Below are 21,976 nucleotides of genomic sequence, written 5' to 3'. Positions count from 1 at the left end.
TCAACGTCATCTTTATTCGACGCCATCTTTTCTTAAATTGCACGAGGCAAATGAATCAATTCAGATAGGATCTATGATCGATGATTAAAAATTTGAATCCGTAAAATCGATCGATCGTTCGTCCAATCGTAATTTTATAAATTAAATATTAATATATATATATATATATATATATATTAATATTAGTGTATTATATATATATTGTATATAATAAATATAATTTATATAAAAAAAACGAAAAACGAATAAAATAAAATAAAATAAAACGTTCATATTTGCGATAGAAACTAATCCTTCATAATACTTGCACCTTTCTCTCTTTCTCTCTCTCTCTCTCTCTCTCTCTCTCTCTCTCTATATATATATATATATATATATATATATATATACACATACATAGATATATATATGTGAACCAACCTGAAGAGACAAGATCATCGACTGCGTCGTGAAGCGCCATGGAATTTATCGCATCTCGAGTATAACCCGTTCTCGAGAGGTTTCTTAGAAAAAGATCTTGCTTTCGATGCGAAAGAGAGAGATAGATAGATAGATAGAGAGAGAGAAAGAGAGAGAGAGAGAGAGAGAAAGAGGGGAGAAAGAGAAAAAGAAAGAAAGAAAACCACAGTCTCGTAGCAGTGACATTCGCTGCATCCGAAGAACTGCAGTGCCGTTTATAGAATAGGACTCGTAGAGTTTCTCTCTATGCGCTATGCGTTAACCCTATAACATAGGTATGCGTATGTTAATGCTAGCTTGCATAACGTTCAAGGTGAAACTCCTCCGAAGCGGTACGCGGCGTCACGTGCATAAGCGAGCTTTTACTGACGCCCATCATCGCCTCTCTGCGAAAGCAATTATTATCTACGTTAATTCGATCTCAGCTACATACCGTTAATAGAACTATTACGAAGCCGAGCAAGATGTATAAGAGAACGAAAGATACGGAGAGAAAGAAAGAGAGATAAAGATAGATAACGTCTGACTATTTGTTTTTTGCGATATTCTTTCTGGGATCAGCGTTTCTCAAATCGTTCCTTTCGTATCATCCAATAAATACGATTTATAATTGTACCGTTTTTTTTTTACGAGTCTCGATAAAGATCAAAAGTCAATCCACATTATTTTAAAAATACGATTGTCAATTACATTATTATTCGAACTCGTAATCATATTTTACGAAAAAACTCTTGAATACTAATCAATTTCCTCGTGATTACGGAAAGGTTAGGATCGATTTCACGTTTAAATTAAAAATTTAATCGTGGCACATAGAATTTGAGAAGCACTGACTCTATATCATTAACGTAGGTACATATAAAGTCATTAATCATACCTTATTTTTCTATAATAACATATTATAGTTTGGAAAAAAAATGTACAATTTTAATGGAAACAAAGAGTAACTACGGCAAGTTTGATACTATTTATGAATTACAAACTAATCTAACGCGAGAACAAGTCGTTCATTTCGCTTGTTAGTAAAAAATAAAGAAGAAAAAAAAAGTTAAAATTAAAGAATGTATGTACACGTATGTACGTTCAGCTAGGTAAAACCTGGGATAGTCTCTAATTTTTACAACGGATGCGGTCAGTTAGAAAATGTCTGCTCGCACTTTCTCTCGAGTCTTTATAACGTCGATACGATACTATGGCGAACCATTTAGAAAAGTATTGCGGTCTGTCTGACCCACATCCCGAGCTCGTCGTCTATGGAAAACTAATAATCTTTATATATATATACGTGATCTTTTTATATATATATATATATATATATGTACGCATATACGTGTCACAGTAAAATACAAATATTTTCGTAAATAGTGGTTGTAATATGCATCCTGCCTTTTGTTATATGAAATATTAGCAAACTGTAACAAGATTTTATGTATGAATTTTCTATATTTATTTTTGTTTTCATGGATGGAGAAAGGAATATGCGCGCACGCACGCGCGCACGCACACATAGATAGAGAGAAAAAGAGAGAATATATATATATCAATTAAATTAACTTTTAAATGTATAAAATAAATAAAAAAATAATAATAAAATATCAATTGAATTAACTTTAAAAAGAAATAAAAAAAATTCAATTTAATTAACTCTAAAATATATAAAATAAAATACAATTTAAATTAAATGACAAAAAATACTTTTTTCCTCTAATGATAATAAATAATAATAATAAGATAATAATAACAAGATATTAATAATAATATAATATCTAATAATAAGCGTTCGTACGAGTAAAATACACGCTAACAATTCTAACACATCACTATTTCTTGATACATAGTAGTATAACACTCGCCTTGATAATTTGCTCTCGTAATTCGACTACTGCCAAGTAAGTATACACCCCCTCTTACCCTTTCCTCTTTCTCTCTCTCTCTCTTTCTCTTTCTCTCTCTATCTTCTCCCCTTTTTTCTCCTCTTCCCTACATTCTCCATTCTCGCTCTAGATGTGCCTTTAAACGAAGGTACACAGACTTTATTCTACTTTCTTATTATGAATTATGAGGATAGTTAAATGTAGGCGTTTGTACATACAGTTGTGTGGGTTTATTACGTTAATGTTTTTCTTCACATTTAACTACAAACGGAACGAAGGAAAAAGTTTCGTAGAGTTCTCTAACGTTCTCACAAATAAACATGATCAAAGAATGGCATTATTTATCTTTAAAGTTTATATTTATTTATACACCTTTAAGCGTGTATGAATAAATTTCGAACCTTAATTTATGAATTTATAAAAATAATTAAATCCTTTTATGAATTTATCTTATTTAATCGTTTTTGATTAAAACAATATGATTCTAGAAAGTATTAATTAACGTGTTGGTTTTTGAACTTCGTTTAATCGTAAATCGTAAATTGAAAATACCGACGAGAAAAAACACAAATGAAATATTACAGAAATTTCGATAACTTCTTAACCTAAACTTATATACATGTTTTTTTTTTCTTTTGTCATGATCATACGTTAAATGTTGAAATTTTTGTTTCTTTTTTTCTTCTTTCACAATAAGTGAAATGATAGAAAAGATATCATCGTCTGTTTATTAACGTTGCACCAATCGCGAATACAAACGAAAGTTTTGCATTAAAAAGCGAAAGTAGTGTTTCCGGGTGTGCTCCTTCTTCGTTCAACGATGAAAATAAATTAACCGCAAATGAGGTTCCTTCGATTAATGGGGGAGAAGAAAAAGAAAAAGATAAAGAAAAAGAAGAAAAAAGAAGAAAAAAATCCAACAAAGATATGATTAATATTATTGTCAGAAAATGAATTTTCCGACAAACGTCGTCTTATAATTAATCATTGATAGCATCGACCTAGATTACTATAAAAATAAAATTTTATTTATTTGCATAACTGAACGAAGTATAGAAAGCAAAGATAAAAAGAAAGAAGCGATTGAATCGAACGAAAATGAATAATTTATATCTCATTAATTGTAAATAATTATTAACTCGCTATTCTAACAAATTATATTGCTCATTATGCGGATCAATAATTTGTTAGATCTCTCTCATAAATATGCATCAGAAGTGCTGTTATTAAACAGGATGACAATTTTCATCGTACAAAAAAAAGAGAAGAAAAGAGAGAGTGAGAGGAATACTAATACATAATACATACTTATAACATAATATATACTTCAAATAGAATCGAAAAATATAACATTCGAGAATTATTTGGTAATCGAATAAATTATAAAATTGGAGAAAAAAAAAAACAAAAAACAAAGAACGAAAAAGTATTTACTCCAAACAATATTCTATTATATTTGAGGAAAATCTAATATTCGATTTCCAACTTTGATATAAACGAAGTCGGTTAAATGCAACGATGATAAGTTCGCGTGTATTGCGGGGAGGTTAATATGGCGGTGACCTCGATGTTGGTCGCCGAGAAAGAGACAAAAAGAAAAATAAAGAGAGAGAGATAGAGACAGAGAGAGGGAAGATAGAGAGAGAGAGAGAAAAGCAAATAAACAGAAAAAAAAAAAAAAAAAAAAAAAAAAAGAAAAGAAGTGAAAAAATAGTAATATAACTGTTAGTCGCTAGACACTTTGAACTTCGATGCAAGTAAGTACGCGCAATCGCGTTCTATTGCCCTCGAGGAAGCGATGAGAAAGAAAAGAGAATGTTTCTGGGTCGCGCAAGAGTCGTCGCGGACAGTAACTAGTCGCTAGGGTGACGCGGACCTAGATTTATTCCGAGCCTCGAGTTAACTATTCCTTTTTTTCCGGAATATCATAGAGACGAATATTTCGATCTTATATTTTTCTTCATTCTTTTTTCGTTTATTTATTTTCTCTATCTATGAAATTTTATGAAACTAAATAACATCGTGGATATTGAACACTCGAAACTCGTCGTTAAGAGTGTTAATTGCTTCTACTCTGTTTCTCATTATCACGAACATTTCGTGTTATTGGCATCGTTATTGGTGTCTTATGAAATTCATTTAAAGTTAAAAATAAATCAATCATTTGTAAGTAAATAATTAAGTAAGTAAATAATTAAATAATTTATGCAACGGCGAAGATTAATTTCATTGGATATAACTTATCGGCCAATAACCGAGCGGTTCCTTCGGATCATTTGTCCAACGAACTTTCAAAGGTAAACGATAACTAGAAACAGGATATTCTTATCTAAGTACTATGATGTGGGCACTAAACTGTATCATTTTACAACTTTCCTATAGCTTTTTTTTAAATTTCCTGTTTGATATTTTTTAATTATATATCTATCGTAGAAAAAAAAAATATATATATATATAAATATATATACAAAAACTTAACTCACCTAAAACTATTTCGCCGGTATGAAGAAATTCATCAAATTCTTCAAATGTTAATTTGCATGAAACGCACTAAACAATATCAATGACACGATATCGTATAAAACAAGTGAAAATATACGAAAAGAATGATAGAGAAAGAGAAAAAGAAAAGATAAAAGAGAAAAAGGAACAAGTATAATAAGATAACTACATAATCCGAAGAGTGAAGAAAAAAAGAAAAAGAGAGAAAGAGAGTAAGATACGAGCCGCTTCCGCACTAACCGACGGCTCGCAAGAGACTAATGCAAGTGGGAAGAGGCGGTAATGGCGTCGGCGCGGTCCTTGACGCGATACTGTCGCCACCATGCGGAGAACGATTCCTTAGTTTAATATAACGCAGGTCTCTTATTATATTTCTACAATAATAAAAGGCTATTATCATCTGGTCTGTTTGATTTCATCAGTTTGTTTTTATCGTATATTACAAAAAATTAATATTTATATATATATATATATATATATATATATAACTTTTTTTTTCTTTTTTTTTTTATGAAACGAACTTCGTCCGCGCGCATGTAACTGGAAAGAAATTTTACGATCGGTCTAAAGTCATTCGTATCCATTGATTTTGTTCTATTAAGAGTTATGAAATTCTATATCATAAGATGGACTTTAGATATTGGAATATTATAAGAGAAAATAAATAAAAAAGATTGATTGTGAGACGTATTAACCGCGACGATATGCGAGCATACATGGATACACTAGAGGAGATCAGTGTTGGTAGACGATCCGGTAGAACGAGAAGGGATAGAGGATGGTGGTACCAGCCACGGCCGAGAGCAACGTCGTCGTTCGTCCTCTTCCCTCATTGAACGGTTCGTTCCTTATCAAGGAAAGAACCAGCTCAAAGAAAGATGTATTATTGGCGAGAGACGAACGTGTCTCATTCATAGTCTGTCGCGACGATTTTAATGTCGACATGTAACATCTAACAATGTTAGTTCGTATTTGAAAACAACTGTACAATACAGTTACGGAATAGACTTTACATCTAATTATAAAAAAAAAAAAGCAAAACAAACAAACAAACGACTCTGTTTCATTTCAAAACAATTTTCAATACGTTTCTCTTTCCTTAATTTGAACAAAGAATTTTATAGTACGTAATTATGTATTTATATACTTTTATATATATATATATATATTTGTATGTATATACATTGAAATGATCATCATTAGTGGTTCTCAATATTTCAAAATATAAATAGATAAAGGAAACTCGGAAAAAATTTTCTTCAATCGTTTTCCTCGTTATTCGCATATGTATGAATTTTTATGCAAATACATATGTATATAACTTCTTATAAACTATCGCTCGTATAAGAGGTATAATGTCGATGATCTTATCGTTTAAACTCTTTGAATGTTCGTTGTGCTAAATACGCGAGCTAAATCCCGTCGGCAAAATAGTACTGCTCTTTGAAGAGTAACTTCGTAATAAGACTCGAATAACAGAGCGGTCTTTTCTAACTTCTAATCTATAATATAAAAATACTCGTGAATTTTCTTCTATGAGAAAAGAGACGATGGAAAAAAAGAAAAAAAAAAAGAAAAAAGATAAAAGAGGAAAGAAGTATATTCTTGACAATAAAATTTAACTAGTAAAATCTCGAAATATTTTCACACACATACATATATGTATGTATATATACATACATGTATGTATGTATGTATTTATTCAATATGTACGCAGTAAAGTTGTTCTCGCAAAAATTCGCCAAAATAAAAGCATAAATCACTGATGAAATTTCGTCGAAAGAAAACGTAAACAGGTTATATGTCCTATCAAACGGATTGGGAATCAACGGACACTATGCAACCAAACTTATTAGGTATTCGATTCACAATGGGTAACGGGTTTTTTAAGCCCGTCAAAAATTCCCACACCGATCTTCGTTACATCGTGGAAATAAATAAATACGCAATCAAAAAGGTATATATAAGAAATGTCATTAACAAACGGGTCAAACTTAAAGTTCAACAAAATAAATTGGTAATATTTCTATAAAACAAAAATAAAGATGACGATGATGAAAAACAAACGAAGTAATTAACGAAGATGTATTCCAATATCGACAGATATTGAAATATGATCATATTGATGATACAGAAAAAAAAAGAAAGAAAGAAACAAAAGAGATAAAAATAAAAAAAAAAAAATAAAGAAAAAAAAGAGAGAAGAACCGGTTTTCTCTTCCCATTCATTATACAATCAAATACCAGAGAGATGATAGCACGCAATCGTTGTTTTCATCTTTCCTCTTACGATTTCTTAGAAGTGCACTTTTCAAAAATATAATAATTTCTACAAAATCGTGATTGAGAAAAACGGACATATATCTATTTCAAATTAGAAATTAAAACTGATAAAAAATAATTATAGTGATTTTTCAAGGATAACACTTTTACATAGGTACGTAATACGCATATATATATATATGCACACATATACATACGTTAATATGTACATACGTTAAAAATATAAAAAGTTTCTTTCCAGTTTCGTATTTCTACGAGTCTCAATCGTTTGTTTATGAACTTTCTCGAGTTCCGGTTTCACTCTCTATCGTGACAATACCGAATTGCTAGTAAAAAGACTCTCGAATTGCTCGCCATTCGGTTTACTCGTTAGTCTCCTTCAACGAATAGTTTAACGTAGACTGCGTGTGCGCGCGAGCACACGCGAAAGTGGGGAAAGTAATGTAAGTAACTGATTCGATTCGCCTTTTCCATCCTATCTATCTATGGTCACATACATATAACCATGTACAATATTTATTACGTTTTATAATGTAACTGTCGTCAAAACTGGATTATCAACGTGCGTAAGCAAAATTTAATCGAGCGTATCGATGAGAGGAAACGAACTATCTCGACTGACGTGCTACGTTAATCTCCATTTTAAGAGGTGTGATATTCGTCTCTCCCTCTTTCTCTCTCTCTCTCTCTCTCTCTCTCTCTCTCTCTCTAATTTTCGATTAAACCTCTACAACATCACATAACTTTAAAGTTATGCATTTATATCATACATAGACATTTAATTGTTTAAAAATTTTACTTCATTTTATCATCAACAAAAATGCGTTGTTCCTTATTGAAAATTTTAATACTTCTTTTTTTTCTTTTCTTTTTAAATATATTATACCTTACTAGTAGTTATATACTATATTAGTATAATTGTTATATATTTAATATATATATATATATATATATATATATATATATACATATATATATATATACTTATAGTACAGTCATGTATGGTATAACTTATATTTAGTATAGTTGTATTTATATTTATACGTAGCATAATATAACATAACTGTACTAGTTATAACATAGTAATTAATAAGTTTTTTATATTTCTTCTTTTTTTTGTTTTTTTTAATGTAAATTATACTATATTAGTAACTGGATTAGTAACTATACCAGTATAATACTTATATACTTAGTATATAATATATTAATAATAATAAAAGTATACTAATATAATATAATATATTAGTATGTTATACTTAGTATATTAGTATACTTTTACAATGATAGTGTAATAGTAATTATATTTAATATGTTATGGATGTATATGATATAACTTATATTTGGTATAGTTTATATCTATACTTTATATAATGCATAACTATACTAATCATACTTACAATTGGTATAATATAACTGTAGTAGTTGTAACTTAGTAAAGAAATAATTAGTATGAAATAACTGTACTATTTGTAACTTAGTAATTAGTATAACATAATTGTACTGGTTATAACTTAGTAATTAATACTATTAGTAACTATAATGACATAAGTTATATCATAATATTAATATTATATAATATTTCTGAAGAGAGAAACAAACATTGGGTTATATAGGATTAAAGCTCTTTTGTGAAATGTTATATCCGCCCATTCGATAACTAAATCGCATATCAAAGGAGAGAGAGAGGGAAAGAGGAAAAGGGAGAGAGAGAGAGACAGAGAAAGAGAGTTTATATGAGAGAGAGAGAGAGAGAGAGAGAGAGAGAGAGAGAGAGAGAGAGATAAATCTTTCTCAGTAATTTCGAGAATTTCAATACGCAGGAAATGGCTAACAAGATTACGCGTATCTGTACGGGCGGTGCATCGCGACTACGTGATGTATCGTTGTGTCTCTGCGATTTGTACATACCGGGCGTCTCTATTGTGACTCCTTTTTTCTTTTCCTGTTTTTTTTTTTTTTATTCGACGGATGTGCCGAGAATGCATAATAGAAAAGCTAAGTGTGACTACGTCATTACTTTCAACGGGAGCAACAGCAATTACACGACCGGTATTACGAAGAGAGAAAGATCTTTTTCTCAATAAAAAACAATGAATGATTTTATGTAACGTACCGACAATTAACAGATAAAATAAAATAAATCAAATCGTTCCATTTCTAGGGCTAAAATTAATACGAAATATTACTGCATTACTGTGTCAGAATTTCTCAAATTATGTTCCGTTGAAAGTCGATATCTTGTTTATGCAATTTGTTTTAAATATAATTATAATTTGGAGAATAAATGTTCGTTTTGTTTTCTTAACTCTTGCATTTATTAGTTTCGTTTATATAGATTATATACATAATCTATAAAATAACCAAGGTATTACGTTAAAATTTCCTAATTTGTAAGATGTTCTGGCATAGGATAAGTTTGAAAAACGTTATACTATATATGATACATATAATATATATATATATATATATATATATATATATATATATATATATATATGTATGTGTATGTGTAAGATATGTATATATTGTATAACATAGAATATTCTAAAATTTAGAATGAAATAATCAAATTTAATTATACATAAGTGACATTTAGCAAATTATTATCGTCTACATGCCATTTACGAGATCAGATAATATCGAACCTATCGCTTATATCATAATCGAAACAATTCAGTTTCCTTTACGATATCGCTATTATTGTTAGTGAAAGTAAGACTAACGAAATTGATTCGTATAAAAAGATTCGCTTAAAAAAAGAAAAAGGAAAAGAAATAATCGCTAATTTCAACACGTCACGGATTACGATAAATACACATATTTTCTATGGCACTAGAACGCCCATTGTATCTCATTGTTCTCCTCCTCTCTTCAAATTGAAAGCATTCGCTTACTCTGTGTAATAATATTATAAAATCACGCAAAATTTGTAGACCTATGAGGTCACAAAATAATACATTCTAAGTAGCTTATTTAATGGGTGATAAGAAGATAATGTGCTAACACATTTTTCATTCGGAATAATTTTTATCGTATTCGATCGAATTTCTTGACACTATTCAAGAATTTTAACCTTGAAAATAGTCTTTATTATACTATGGAACGTAACTCGCTTCTATCGTGATGAGATAGATAAAAAGAAGGTTAATACATCGGAAGCAATAAGTAAATGGAAGAATGAAACGAGCTATGTATGCATGTACGTACGTACGTACGTACGTATGCATGTATGTATATATACCTGCCGTATGGTGTCCGCAGCTGCTAACCTGTTCCCAAGATGCGCTACCAAGCAAGCAAGCAAGCAACCAACCAAGCAACCAACCAACGAAACACTTCGGTGCTTGCTGCAAGATAAACGTGAGTGTTTCGCTCGGTTAGGATTCACCAAATGAAAACAAACGTGATGCCGAATATACTAAAAATGGGATCGAAAGTAACACGAAAATAGTATACGTAAATAAGAGCATATATATATATATATATATATATATATATATATATATATATATATAATATGTTTGAATCATTTGAATTTCAATAAATAAGAGATCTTTCTAAAGTTACGAAATCACGATAAATATAGATTAATGCTTTCATAATCTCGTTCTTTATTGACAACTTCATGATCTAATTATTTCATTGAATCGTATAATCGCACTGATATTTACATACATATGTAAATATCATCGAATATGAAAACAATTGATATTTTACCGTAACTGTTGCCCGAAATAATATATTGAATAATCGTATGGATTTAAATTCATTAACGATTCTTTTCTTTTTAGATAATGACATTTAATTGATAATGATATTTAATTATTTAATTACTGGCAAGTGATATATTATATTAATATTATTATTTATTCGCTCAGTATTTTTATTAATTAATAATAAATATATTATAAAATAAATGATCATTAATATACAAATATTTTAATCGATATAAACAATTAAGAGTCGACATTGATTAATTAGTATTACATAAAGATATTTTATTATGAAGGTCAACAATTTATTTGAAATACTGATTAAACGTTTAAAAATACTGACCCCGAAATAAATAACATCCCATTAAAATATTTTGATCGACATAAATGATTAAGATTTGTCAGTCATTGATATTTTATTATAGAATATGTACCATTTATTTTAAATACCGATAAAACTATTAAAAATAACGGACCAGAATAAATAAATAGTTAAATTAAAGTTAACGGTTAACGGTGTAAATAAGCAAATAAATGTTGTACATTGTTCGATAAGACAATTTTTCGGTGCATATATTTTCTTATTTTAAAGGAAAAAAATAATGACTAATGTGACCAGGTGCCAAGCGATGAGCAACATTCCATAGTTCATGCTAACAGCTTTTACACTGTGATTTTAATCTCAAAGCGAGAAGGTAACTTACGTAAAAGGATTTTGCTCGCGGATGTGCACACCCTACAATCAAGCCAACCTGCACTTTCTCGACCAGCTCGATCTTCCGTTCTTCTATGTAAATATAAATATAAATATAAATAAATAAGTAAGTTCGAAGGGTCAATTGAAAAGAATAAGTTTTTCATCATAGAAAAATCAAAAGGACCTCTTTTCGAGACCAACGAACGTTTCTTATCGTTACATAATCGACGTAATGAACGTATACGCCTCGATGATTGTTACGATTGAAAGAAAACACAAATGAAGTTTTGTAATCGCATAATACCATAATCGTGCCTTTTAAAATTGCACGACGTCATAATATGTCGAACGAATAATAACATAATCAAAAGGAAGAAGATATCAATGGAATTTTTATTTTCAATATTAATCGCGTTAACGTTGATCGCCGTTCCGACATAAAATATATCAATGAAAATTAATATATATTTCCCTCTATGTTCTATCTTGAAAATCAATTGAAAATATAGATGCGATAAAAAAAGGAAAAGATACGACTGAGTTCTGTGCGACGTTGATGCATGAAAAATAATGATGATAATGATGATGTTGATGATAATAAAGAAAACAAGAAAGAAAAAGAATATAAAAAGAAGAAAAAAAGATTACAGTCATAAACAATTGGAACCATATCGAAAGACATTATCCGCAATACATATATCTATATTTTCGCTTGGATGAAAATTTTAAATGATTGCAGTTTGGAGAATTCACCGTGCGAATAAGCGAGAACGATTCTTTAAGAAAAAGCAGAAAATTGCAAATCATCGAACTTGCGCACCAACGAAACCTAGTCGAATGGAAAGAGTTTACAAATACTTTCACGAGCAACATGAAACATACGTGATATGTACGTGAATACATACACCCATGCATACGCACACGCGCATATATACAACATACAGATAGACAGATACGGACAAACGCACACACACACATACATACATATATAAACACACATAAACAGAGTGTGCTCTTCGTGCTTTAACGAAAATGGACGTCACGTCGAAATATATCGCACTGCTTGCAAAAATCATGAAAAGAGTCGAGTCACTGATGCTTAACGACACAAATTTCTCCTAGAAGAGATGTTTCTTTACCATAGTTATGATGGCAACGGAGGGAGGAGGGAGAGAGCACTGAAGATGTTGCTGGTAGGGTGGAGTGGGAGGGAGGGGCAAGAGAAGGGAGGGCGATGGCAACAAGTACACTTTGTAAGATAGCTTTTGACATTTGTAGTTACCACTGATGACGTCGACGAGAGCGAATGTATATTTTTCACTATACTCGTCCTTGACTCATCTTAACAACCTCCTATGGCCAACGAAATTCGAGCCATATGAGCTTTGGAAACGATGATATCAACGTAATTAATATTTTACAATATCACATGTATTTTAAATATCTATTTCGATGAGAATGATATTTAAAAATATTTAATACGTCGATCGAGTGTTTCGATAATGAAAATTGTAAAATAGAAAAAGTTCATAAAGAACGTTTCAACATATTGTCGATGATTTAAAAGCCAATCGTTTCCGTCGTTGATTTTTTTGAGAAAAAAAAACAAAAAAAAAAAGAAAAACAAAATATATATATATATATATACTCTCGTTCTCTTTGTTCGACAATAGGACAATTAGAGAAAATCGAACTAGCTCGAATAGATTCTTTAATGATTTGTACTTACAATGTCAACGAAATGAAGTACTACGTCTCGTACACGTGTAACCTTCCGTTTTGCGTAACCATGACATTGAAAATCTTTCTTATACGTACATTAACCCGCTTTCTATTTTCATTACGGAGGAAAAAAAAAGAAAAAGAAAAACAAAAAAGAATCCCCGTTCTCTTTGTTCTCTTTCTCTTTCTCTACCATCTCTTTTTTATTCTTTTTTTTTTTTCTTTATCTTCCGTAAAACCTTCCTCTTTCCCTCTCCTTATATCAAGATATACCACTTGGTCATTTATCGCGCGTAATTACTTTTTCATGACCTTCGCTCGTCATTTTTCCATGTCTTCTTAACCTACTGGGAAAGTATATGCATCCGTACATATATATATATATATATATATATATATATATATATATATATATGTATATACATATACACATACATACTTGTCATACATAGTTACATCGAGGAAATATGCAGTTTCTCTCGCATATCACCTACAACATTCCATTCGCTTAAGAGATCGATCGTTTCAACGACATTATAAAATGTAAAAGTAACTCGCGAAAGTATCAGTTAAGAGAGTACGCATTCTCAAAGGCCAATTTAATGTATAAAAATGATAATTCTTTCATAGAAAAAATTTGTTGATTTCTCTCTCTCTCTCTCTTTCTCTCTTTCTTTGTTTCTTTCTTTCACTCCTTTTCTTCTTGAACTCCGTTGGATTCCTCGAATATTTTTCCTTTTTCTTTTTCTTTAAAAAGAATTTTCTTCGATAGAAAGAAAAGCGTTTCTTTATTGAACGATAAAAATGAAAGTATTCGTGGAAGAATAGCCGAGAGAGTCATTTGTTTTTCACGAGTTCGTCGTTCGTTCGTTCGTTCGTGAATCGGAAACAATCGAGATTAGCCGAAGATTATATTTGAAAGTAATCGCGCGCGCGCTTTTTCAAAAGCTATCTATCTCGTCATTGTAAATATTTATCTTTAGTCTTGTGAAGGTCGAATGAGGTAATATAGAAAATACAAAATAAATCAAAGAAAGAAAAGAGGAGAGAGATGAGAAAGAGAAAGAAAGAGCGAGAGCGAGACAGCGAGAGAGAGAGAGAGAGAGAGAGAGAGAGAGAGAGAGAGAGAGAGAGAGAGAGAGAGATAGAAAGAGAAGATTTATAATAGTAAATAAGGGAGATGAAGCAGGATTAAAAAAAAAAAAAATTTATACGGTAAAACAATCGAGCTTACATAGAACAACAACTATCGAATTATCGATAATATGGATCCATATTTCGACCGCGAAACCCAATGATGGAAGGACCTTCATAGGCTAGTTGCATCCTCGCTCTCATGATTTATCTCGAATCCTCCCTCCCATCCTTTCTTTAACTCTAGTTACCCCCCGCTCCTCAATACCATAGATATGCGTAAAAATGCCGAAATAGAAAGTCACCAGTTCGCTGGCACGCTTCGAAAGCTCTTTTCCCTTTCTTCTCGTTCTCCACTGACTAAATTTTCTTAGACTTCAGAGAAGCTAAGCGGTTTCTTTGTTAAGCCGGTAAAGAATGTTAAGGAAAAGAAAATAAAAGAAAATAAAAGAAAATTGAAAGAGAGAAAGAGAGAGAGAGAGAGAGAGAGAGAGAGAGAGAGAGAGAAGAAGAAGAAGAAATTCCATTCGAGACCGGAAACAAGGGTATTATAATCGAGAAGGGAAGTGAAAGTAAATATATATATACATATATATGTGTATATATATATATATATATATATACGTATGTATATATATTTTTTTTTTTACACTCACCGTTGACAACGTTCGAGGAGGATTCTCGTCCAATTCTCCAACCTTTACTTTTTGACGTTTCCACAACCTACCTATTGCCGCTGCCTGTTTGTCTACTCGTAATATGTTCACTTGCTCCGACAGTGAAGAACTCACCGAAACGAATGAGAAACAATTTGGTTTCAGGAGTCGAACGGACCAGCTGTATCGCGCCGCTGAAGTGCCCTCTATTCACGTAGTCAAGTTTTTACTTCTATCGCCACCATATTGATGCCTATACGGTCGTGCAAAACCGCGCGAACATTCAAATTCGTAACTTCGATAGAGAAATGAGAATCTTTATCGTTTTTCTTTCTTTCTTTCCTCTTCTTTTTGTCTTACCGTTTCTCTTTTTCTTTTTCATAATTATCGAATGAGATGCTCCTTGTTGCACCTTAAAATGTTCCAATTTGCTTTGTTATAAATAAAATATAGATAGCCTTGAAGAAATTTGTTTTCATATCTATTTTCATATTTCGTTATCTTCCTCCTTCTTGTCATATTGAAATGATTAACATTTGACGCTCGAAGATTTATTTTTGCAATTCAAATAACGATGTCAAATATAAGTAAATACACAGTGTTACGTATAACGCATAACTTTCTGAATAACGTATTACGTGAAAAATTCAACGTTTCCATGCGAATAACTTTTAGTTTGTTCTGATTTTATAACATTCAAGCACGTTTCATTCAATTATCGTATGATTCGACATTGTTGACGTCTATATGTATGATAATTCTGCTCCATGTTAGATCGTTCCTAACTGTATGATTGTCGCAAATCTGTGTATCTTCGATTTGAAACATACATACATAAAAATTGACCCTGACCTCGTGCTTAAAATTTTAAATGATTTATTCGAAAATGATCTAACAAATTTTATATCGAATTAAAATAATCGAATATTCTAGTATATTTTTACAATAGATAGATAATAATATTATACATATTGTCGTTTTTAAAAAAAGTCCTTGGTTTATATTTTAATGTCTTAAGTAATCGTCGATTAGTAGAACGATCTACGCACGGCCCTGCGGATATGTTCTAACATCCAACATGGCTACCTGATATGTAGCAGACGATATAGGTGCCATGAAAAATTGTAAATAAAATTCATTTTTAGCTTTAATTATGAGTGGACGTGTACAAAAGGAATGTGATGATGATTCTGATCGTGTTGACGATGCGGTGGATCCTAGAGTACAGGTAAGACAATTTTTCTCTTAAACAAACAGAGTGTCATGGCTTTCACGATCAGGCGTTTACGACATTGACATTTCCGTATTATGCGATCAGCAGCTTTTATCGACTGTGTTTTTACACGTCAAGATACATTCGTACCGTGTTTAAATTATTGTACAAGCCCGATATGTATTTTCTAATTTTATTCGATTGTATGTCATTTGTTACGTTAGAAAATATGGTCGATGCATTTAGTTTCTTCTCCACCCCCTCCATTTTCTCTATGGAAACTGTTTTATCACAATTGGCACGAGACAAATTATGACGGTAAATTTGTTATTTATCGTTACATAAGTAAATTGTATTAAAATAAAATGAAATAAGAAAAAAAGGAAAGAGAAGAAAATATTAAATATCTCAATCGTTTTCATTATGTTTACAAATTACTTAGATATCTTTTCTAATTTTTTTAATTTTATCATGTATGTAACAATATGTTACATATTACTGTACATTCATAATGACTTTACATACATGTTAATTTTTATATCGCTGTAATAATTATTACAGATTGAACTTGAAAGATTGAACACAGCTACTGATGATATCAATAAACTTGAAGTCGATTTGGATGTGAGTATAATAAAAATGTACATGACCATGCTTTGAATTTTTATTATCCACTTTTTTCTTTTTTTATCTTTTTTTTTTTTATTTTTTTTTTTTAATTTAACTAAAGTTTAAATTAGAAAACGTGTATTCTTCAAAGGTTCAAATTAATTGCAAGTTTTGAAACGAGTTCTGACTAGATTTCATTGAAGTGATTGATGTATAGCATACAGGCAAAATGGATAATAGCTCATGAAGATGATCATCTACATAGTCGTTTATCACAATGACAGCTAAAGAAACTATTCATGACGTGAGACTTTGTACTGATTTGCCTTATCAGGATAAATTACGATACATGTATTTTACATTGCTTTATATTATACATTAGATTCCATTCATAAATAATTTGTTTTGTTATAATTATGTTTGAAAAAAAAAAAAAAAAAATATATATATATATATATATATATATATATATAAACAAATACTAGCAAATATATATTTTATTTTTATTTTAGGAAGCAAGGGCCACATTCAGGGAGTTATTGTGTGAATCTACTATTAAAATTGATTCTCTGGCTAAGAAACTTGGAGCCTGTATTGAAAAATCTAGACCTTATTATGATGCTAGATTTAAAGCAAAAGAAGTAACTATAAGAATAATAATTATAATAACATATAATATTATTACATAAATTATATAATAGATAAATAATAATATATCGTAGGCTTTACAAGAGACACAAAAGGCTGCAATTAGATTTGAAAGAGCCAATAGTCAACATGCAGCTGCCAAAGAGATGGTATATTTAGCCGAAGAGGGATTAAGAACAGAAGGGAGATGTTTTGATCATGCGTGGCAGGTATATATATATACATATATATATATATATATATATATATATATATATATATATATATATGTATTTAAAGTTTAAATGCAAAATATTGATAAATAAGTTATAGTAAATACAAAGATCTCTACTTTTGTAATCTTTCATTGAACATAAATATAGGAAATGTTAAATCATGCAACAGCTAGAGTTAATGAGTCAGAACATGAACGAGCTCTTTCTGAGGCAGAACATAGGCATACGACTGCGTTGTACCATAAAGCAGAACATGAAGTCCAAAGATTACAACGAGAATTGAAACGTGCTATTGCCAAGTCAAGGTATGAATAACTGTTAATTTATGTGTTAAAGTATTGTTTACTATTTCAATGATATTATTATTGCATGGAATTTATTGCATTTTTAAACAAACAACCCAGCTAATTTAATAAGCTAGAACCCTTTATTTGACAAAAGTGTCTTGATTATATATTATTATCAAGTTTTTATATTTCTTTTTATATATACTTTTTTCCTTTTGTATTTGGTAGTGTTTGCATTTACTTTTTCTCCACCAATTATATTTAATATAATATTCTTGAATGTAGATATGATTTTTTATATAGATGTTAGAATATTTATGTCTTTTGGTTATATTCATGTTGGCAGTATGGGTGCACGTCGCAGCTTGCTTCTGATAAACAGTATCGCCTACAGGCACAACTTGCTCATGTTGTAAGTAGGATAGATAATCTTTTTTTTGTTTTATATTTTATTTTGTGTGAGCTATTAAACCAGCATCATTTGAAATTTTATTTTTGAATTGTCATCCTGTTTGTGCATGAGTGGTATATTTATAAATATATTAATATAATATTTATATTATCAAAATCACTTTATGAATATATGTATCTGCAAAAAATGAAAATGTTTCATTTTCTTGTATTGTAAATTAAATATAAAATGTAAATTATGGTTCTTCTATCAATCTCCATAAATTTCAAATTAAATATTTTAAATAATTAAACTTTATATTATTATCATAAACAATTATTTATCATTAAATCATAAATTATATGCAGGCCTTATTATGAAATGAAAGCACATTTCAATCAAATGTTGGAAGAACAAAAGATGAAAGTTAGTGTATTGGAGAGGTCAGTTGGTGATGCTAAAATGACATATGCAGAAGCTTTGAGAAATTTGGAACGTATTAGCGATGAGATACATAGAGTAAGTATTATAAAATAATCTTTTAAATTTATATAATTGGAAATAATTTAAGAAATTTGTAATCGTTTTAGACAAGGCAATGTGATACTGCAGATGATTATGGAAAACATATAAGAGATGGTACAGATCCTTCTTCTATACAGACAAATACAGCTACTCCAACTGACTCAAGTGTAACCGGTTCACCGGATAGTACAGATTATACTAGTGATGAATATTTACGTCTCCCTGATAGAATGAGTCCAAGTACTCCTTGTCTTGTGCCTACCAAAGTAAATAATATATATTTAAAATTTATAATATATATATAATATTATTTCAAACTTATAAATTACTTTCAATTATTGTTAAAATTAATCATATGTATTATTTATTATAGATTGAGAGGAATCCATCTTCTGAATATTTGGGCCTAAATAATATGAATCTTTCAACTACAGAACCTCGAAAATATATAAAGCGAGACCGTCCGCGAAGCATCGCCACAACTGACACGAAACATATCGTACAATTAAATCATACAAGTTCTTCTACATCTCGTCTATCTGATCTTTCTAGCATTATATCTCCTATTGAAAAGAAGGTTAAGATTCAATCACCTGTGCGCGATGAGAAAAATTCTGTAACACAGAATGGCGAAGAATGGACAGAAATTAGTTTAAACAATTCTCCGGATGAAATTTATTACAACAACGACATCTATTCCGATGAAGAAGATCAAATTCCTTATAAACCTTTACCAATGGATTTGAGCCCTGAAAATATCAAGCTTCCAATTCTTCCAGTGAATATTCAAGCATTACATAATGATCAAAATAATCGGAAACGATTAGTTTCACAGAAATCATTACCTTTGATGACGCGAACGAATGAAGTTAGTTTAAGTGAAGAAAAGAGGGCAGAAGTCACACGAAGTCCATCAATAAGAAGTAAGGGTAAACTGGATAGTAGTTTATCTAATTGGATTACTCGAAGTTCTGCTGCCAATGAAATGAGTGATGGTAGTTCTGGTATGTTACAGAAGCTTTTAAATAATTCATATTATTTATACAATGATTAAGGTGATTTAAATATGTAAAATATTTTATTTTTTAGCTAATTCAAGCAGAAGGCAATCTTTGGATATGTTATGGGGTGGAGGAACAGGAGAACGAGTCAAAGAATTATTAAATCATGGAATGATGATGCTAAACATATCTGGTCTAACAGAACGGCGTTCTAGTGAACCAAAAACAAGTGAAAGAGATAAGGAAAAATTTGAAAAATTAGAATCGAAAGGAAAGAAAGTTCCAAGTCCTCTAGAAAAAACTATGACTTATCTCAATGCAGATGAAGAAACTTCAGACAGTGAAAGTTTAGCCAGGTAAGTTTGTTAATTATAAAACATAAAAAAATATATATACGCATGATGCTTATGTTTGCATATATACATAGACATTTATATGTTTATATAATAATTTGTTAGTAAATAATTTTATGTCTTTTTTATCTAGTGTGGAGATGTTAACAGAAGATCAAATATCATCTCTTATGATGGAACCTGATATGAATCAAGTTTGTCAAGAGATTCTAGGTACACCATTAGTAGAAGTCTGTCCTTTATTACAACAGCTTCAGCAACAACAGTAACTTTCTTTTCCTTATTAATATTGACCTTATTTTAGCAAAAAAGAAAAGTGTTCAAAATTTGAATAACGTTATATAATATCAAAGCAGTACTTTTTGTTAGAAATTCATTTGTACACGTGAATCCACTATTTTATGTTTCTTTTTTTATTAAGTTATGACTAGGAACTAATTAAAATATGGTGCATATAGAATATTATTTTGTAAATACTATTTCATATATAATGAATGTCTGTAAGGTAGAATGTGAAATTGCATTGTCTTTTAAAATATTTATATATGCACTTTTGAACTTGCTTTTTTCTTGTTAGTGCCAGTAATTACTATTTTTAAATCTGTGTGTACTTTAATACATTATCATAATTCTAAAAAGCCTAAAAGATTTTATGCAAATATATATATATATATATATATATATATATATATATTATATTATATATTATATATATTATATATATATATATTAATTGAAGTACATTGATCAGAGAATCATTAAGAATCATTCCATTAATCTTCTATTCATTCAATGTATAATAAACCATAGGAAAAAAGTTCGTTAAAGCAAGCAATATATAGTAAATATTAATATTAAATAAATATCTAATTAATTACGTAAATTGCTCTTGCTAATCGTACGCAGTTTTTGTATTTGCAGTGCTCTTCTATATTTTTGGCTTAAATTAGTAATAACTGCTGTACGATGCAAATATAGAGCTATTACAAAATATATATTAAACATTAATAATCAACAAAGTAGGAAACTTTGTAACTATAATTTAACCTTAAACAAATTACATTAGAATAGAATTTTTATGCCTCTTTTTCCATAGCACAAAAATGACGATAAAACTATCATAAGTATTAAATTCAAATTTTATGAAAATCTCTCTTATTCATCACCAGTGAAGTGCTTGGAAAAAGTATTTATATTTTATCATTAAAAGATATATAGAACAGATCTCTATTAATCATAATTCATTAAAGTAATTGACATTAGTCAATGATGTTATATAGTCTCCCTAAAACAATTTCTTACATACATATGTATGTGAGGAGTTGCTTATATATACATATATATATATATATGCAATATACATATAATTATTTACAATTATATGTAAGAAAGACTTGTATTTATTAAGATTTTTAGTTTTGAGGTGTAGTATACGCCTATAAAGTTAGTGACACCAATTTGGAAATAACCTGTATACTCAGGTAGAATGAAGTGATAAAAATAGTCAGGATTTTTAAAATTCTAACAAGCACATTTATTTAAATATAGAGGTACAATGCAGAACATTTATCAAAAAATATCTTTAGTTTTACATATTATGGCTTATATAATCTTAAAAGTTATTATAAGAAATGATCCAGTCATACAAAATCGTATTGATTAGTCCAAGAGAATATAGTAAAATGACATTACTT

At 29.8% G+C, this 21,976-nt stretch overlaps 2 protein-coding genes across 6 annotated transcripts in view; one reads left to right on the top strand and one right to left on the bottom strand.

The window, feature by feature from the left end:
* LOC124951261 (PTB domain-containing engulfment adapter protein 1-like) overlaps nucleotides 1-15,198 on the bottom strand; it is a 22,284-nt gene extending 7,086 nt beyond the window's left edge. Inside the window, exons 1-2 of one of the 4 annotated variants that reach the window (XM_047499371.1) lie at nucleotides 15,041-15,195; nucleotides 11,536-11,618 (exon numbers count right to left, since the gene is read on the bottom strand). The gene's annotated coding sequence lies outside the window, so the exon portion shown is untranslated. Of the gene's footprint in view, nucleotides 1-4,816; nucleotides 5,101-11,535; nucleotides 11,619-15,040 lie in introns of those variants that run through there. The other 3 variants (XM_047499372.1, XM_047499370.1, XM_047499369.1) reach the window with 3 other exon arrangements.
* Nucleotides 15,199-16,094: 896 nt separating this feature from the next.
* LOC124950826 lies at nucleotides 16,095-20,640 on the top strand. Of its 2 annotated transcripts, XM_047498164.1 has the most exons (11): nucleotides 16,095-16,268; nucleotides 16,815-16,877; nucleotides 17,375-17,503; nucleotides 17,585-17,719; nucleotides 17,873-18,030; nucleotides 18,359-18,424; nucleotides 18,772-18,922; nucleotides 18,994-19,194; nucleotides 19,302-19,932; nucleotides 20,018-20,285; nucleotides 20,416-20,640. In XM_047498164.1, exons 1-11 carry the CDS (start codon nucleotides 16,194-16,196, stop codon nucleotides 20,549-20,551), a joined length of 2,013 nt encoding a protein of 670 aa, XP_047354120.1. In that variant the 5' UTR covers nucleotides 16,095-16,193; the 3' UTR covers nucleotides 20,552-20,640. The 2 variants fall into 2 exon arrangements, with proteins under 2 accessions (XP_047354120.1, XP_047354121.1); XM_047498165.1 differs by lacking the exon at nucleotides 18,359-18,424.
* Nucleotides 20,641-21,976: the final 1,336 nt, after the last annotated feature.

Source organism: Vespa velutina, chromosome 8, assembly GCF_912470025.1.
Source record: "Vespa velutina chromosome 8, iVesVel2.1, whole genome shotgun sequence".
NCBI lineage: Eukaryota > Metazoa > Arthropoda > Insecta > Hymenoptera > Vespidae > Vespa > Vespa velutina.
The sequence above is the reverse complement of the archived record's forward strand: the minus strand, read 5'-3'. Positions and strand labels throughout refer to the sequence as shown.

Coding starts and splice junctions, on each gene's coding strand:
- LOC124950826 (XM_047498164.1), top strand. CDS start 16,194: ATGAGTGGACGTGTACAAAAGGAATGTGATGATGATTCTGATCGTGTT. Junction 16,269..16,814: donor CGGTGGATCCTAGAGTACAG/GTAAGACAATTT, acceptor TAATTATTACAG/ATTGAACTTGAAAGATTGAA. Junction 18,923..18,993: donor TTAGCGATGAGATACATAGA/GTAAGTATTATA, acceptor TAATCGTTTTAG/ACAAGGCAATGTGATACTGC.